Raw genomic sequence first — 3447 nt, forward strand, 5'->3', positions numbered from 1 at the left:
CACCCTGTTAAGTTACGGGCAGCAACGGGAGTAAGAGCAGCACGGAGTTGTTTACTAACTTCTGCCTGGAAGTACATGCTTGTTACAAACACTTTTATTTTAGGAAGTTTTTATTCCTAAATACCAAATGGCATCTCTTTATCCTCCTTAATAACATGGGGGAACATTTCTTCCTGTGCATCTTAAACCTCTGCTCGAGCCGTGTAACTACTGGTGTTAAGTGAAGACCATTACTACAATGCACCCCAGCCCGCCAGATATTCCCACGGTGGACGGCAACTGAGCTTTGCTTCGAGCAGAGATCTTTCCAGAGCAGCCTACAGCAACACCTCCGCCTAATATCTGTCACCATTCAGGATAACTTTGGACCTGTTACTGTAGTAATAATCAGTACTCACTTCCCTGGGCAGCACACTTTGCTCCTTGTCTTGCAGAAAGATTGCTGCTATCCAATGTCCATGTTCTTCTGCCTCTCCTGGCACTTCCTGCACTCAGTGAACACCAGCAAGGCAAATCTGTCAGATATTTGCATTGGTAATACTAGACCAATGGTGGCACATCCTGTTCAGACTCACAGCCAAGCTGAAGACTGACAGCTCTTTCTTTCTCTTATTTTCTAGTTAGCCGGTAATGCTCAGCAGGACTTCGTGCCTCAGCCTGTACCTGCTGAGTGAAATACTCTGGTCTTAGACGCTGAGCACGTATATCCGTAAAGCGAACATTTCCTTTGGTACAGCTGGATGCAGAAGCCCTGCACTAATGTAGGACTTTTACACTGTTTTATGTTGTAGAGTTCTCTGAAATTTCCCTGGTTGTCTGGTGAGCCATTTGGCTTGGGGTTGGTGAGGGCCGGGGGCACAGGGAGGGATTGGACATACCACATTCTTCCACCAAACTGAAGTGGCAAAGGTAAATACTTTTTCATTTAAGGTTATGGGCTGGACAGCATTCATGAATCTTGTGATCCAGTGGAAGCTGTAAGGAAATCTGAAGCAATATTTGTCGGTAAGTTTTACTTCGTGCTCCCTGATGAGGATCTGTATAGGGCACTGGATTAGTCCTGCTCAGAGCTGGCACTGTAAGGACAACGATGAAAAAGTTGGGCCTGGCAATTATTAGAAACTACAGACAGCAGTACTTTAATTGGGAACAGTAAAACACTAAATTTAGTGGTGGGGAGGAAACTAGGAGAGATTTATTAATGGAACTTCATCTCCACTAAGTTTCAAATTATTCATTTGAACAGTACTTCAGTGTTAAAAACATGATCATCGCAGCTGTGTCATTACTTCCTCAAGAAGACGGAGGGCTACTGTGCTCAAACTGAGTGTAGTCCTAATACCATGCTCCTGGGTATTAGAACAGTGTCCGCTGTCAAACAGCCAGCATCAGTGTTACAAGAAGGACTCGGGGCCTGAGCCCATTGCGTCCCCAGTGACCGTTGTTCTGAAGCTTCTGGTTTTACTGCTGCTCAAAGCAGGATACTACCCTGAACAGAGCACAGAAACTGAGCCTGCCAAGTTTGTAAAGGCTTCAATTAAAACTGGTGGTGAAAGCATGTTAAATAAGCTGGACTCTCTTTCTGCAGGAGGTGGGAACACATTCCGTCTCCTGAAAGCTCTCTATGACAACAGTCTGATACAGGAGATCAGGAAAAGAGTTCTTGAGGTAAAAACTACAGAACTCAGCCCAAGTCTGAATGGCAGGATTTCAATGCATAAGCTTTTGTTCAGACAAATCCATGTCGATTCGACATCTTTGTTTCTGATATACTTCAAATATTGAGCCATTTCATGCAACCTGGTGAACTGAAATCTGTGACAAAATAAGGCTGTCAGTAGTCATTGAAGCCTGAAAAGACGTAAGGTCAGCAGTCTCTCTCTCTGGGGCAGTTTCCTGGATGTGTACCTTAGAAGTAAACCCCTCAACTTAAAATATCAATGAAGAGCAGTGCAGGATTTAATCTATGTGCAGAAACTCATGCCCACTTTGTATGTTGCAGATTGTCTGCTAGTGAACCAACAATAGAGTTGGATCCATACATACCTTTTAGACAACGTCCTCTTGGCATTGAAAATGGCATAATTACCTTGTGTACCTCCTTGACCTGGAATTGAGAGGTATGAGTGCCATTGAGCCCTTCCGGTCAGCAGCCCCATTCTGGCTGGTGAATCTCATTAGGCACAGCAAAGATACACCATCCATGGAGAAGAACAGAAGTACGGTGTTCCCCCAGCAATGTGGAACTGCAAACGACTTCAGGCAGATTTATGCAAGCACAGTATGTTTGAAAAGGCCAGCTGCCAAGAAGAAAGGTTAGCTAGGCTGTCTTAATATACAGAAATTCAATGCCTCTTGAGGGCAGAAAAGCCAGAAAATGTTTGAGTCCCAGTGAAGTCTAGATAACTATTTGGTTATATTAGCACCAGTTCTCTCAAGATAGCTTATTTTTACAAATTGTTCAGCATTATCCATATACTTGTGTGTTTGTGTGGAATCCTTCCATGTACAGCATAGGACATAGTACAACATACATAGCACTACTTTAGGTATTACTACTAAACTGGCTGGTCACAGTACTCGTAAGCTGATGCTGTGGTAACATGTACTCAGCTCCAGATAGTCAACTCTCTTCAGAAGCTAGTTAAAAGCTAGTTCAGATATCTCCTGTAACTGCAATGTAGACAAGGCTCTCCTCTCTTAATAGCGAAGTCCGGTATATGCACTGACAACCTTACAAGTTCTCTCTTGTGATGGGGTCACAGAGTTATGGGTACAGGACATTAAACAGCCAGTTCTCTGATGACCGTGACATATACAAACTATTGCCCACCTCAAAACCTGAATTCTTGTTCTTCTGCTTTTTCACCTGTAAAGGTAGCAGTGAGATGAGCTAGAAGGACAAAGTCTGATCTGATTGCCGAGTCTCTAAGATTGATAGAAGATGCTATAAGATGCAGTTCCTAGTTGTGATACTGCATACTAATCATTGCTTTTGTCTTTCAGGATGGGATTCCTTACATGGGATCCAGCGCAGGAACTAACGTTGCTACTGTCAGCATCAATACTACCAATGACATGCCAATTGTTTATCCACCTTCCCTGCAGGCCCTAGGTTTAGTTCCTTTTAATATCAACCCCCACTACCTGGACCCAGATGTTAAAAGCACTCACATGGGTGTAAGTAAAGCATGCCAGAGCTAACACAGTAACCAGGCTGCAGAGATGTTAATGATAGCATGCATTTGTGAGGCCTTACAAAGCTATAGAATGTCTAACAGCTGCTCCCGAGAGAAATCTGAAATGCCAGTGAGACAGTAACACTTTACTCCCTCCTAAAGCTTTTCTTTGAGTGGGAAGAGGTATCTGCAACAGCATTACTGAGGTGGAACAAACTGTTTTTCACAAACAGCAGCTTTACAATGTCTGAAATACTGTTGCTTCATA

At 43.5% G+C, this 3447-nt stretch overlaps 1 protein-coding gene across 1 annotated transcript; it reads left to right on the forward strand.

Annotated features, from left to right (window-relative positions):
• Nucleotides 1-930: 930 nt before the first annotated feature.
• Nucleotides 931-3180, forward strand: LOC104160676 (alpha-aspartyl dipeptidase-like; the record flags this gene model as incomplete). Its single annotated transcript, XM_009698864.1, has 3 exons — nt 931-1005; nt 1589-1668; nt 3007-3180. Coding segments are annotated over 3 exons (329 nt in total), but the record flags the coding sequence as incomplete, so codon positions are not given.
• Between the last annotated feature and the right edge of the window lie 267 nt (nt 3181-3447).

This window comes from Cariama cristata, unplaced genomic scaffold (genome assembly GCF_000690535.1).
Source record: "Cariama cristata isolate BGI_N322 unplaced genomic scaffold, ASM69053v1 scaffold39624, whole genome shotgun sequence".
In the NCBI taxonomy this organism is placed as follows: Eukaryota; Metazoa; Chordata; class Aves; order Cariamiformes; family Cariamidae; genus Cariama; species Cariama cristata.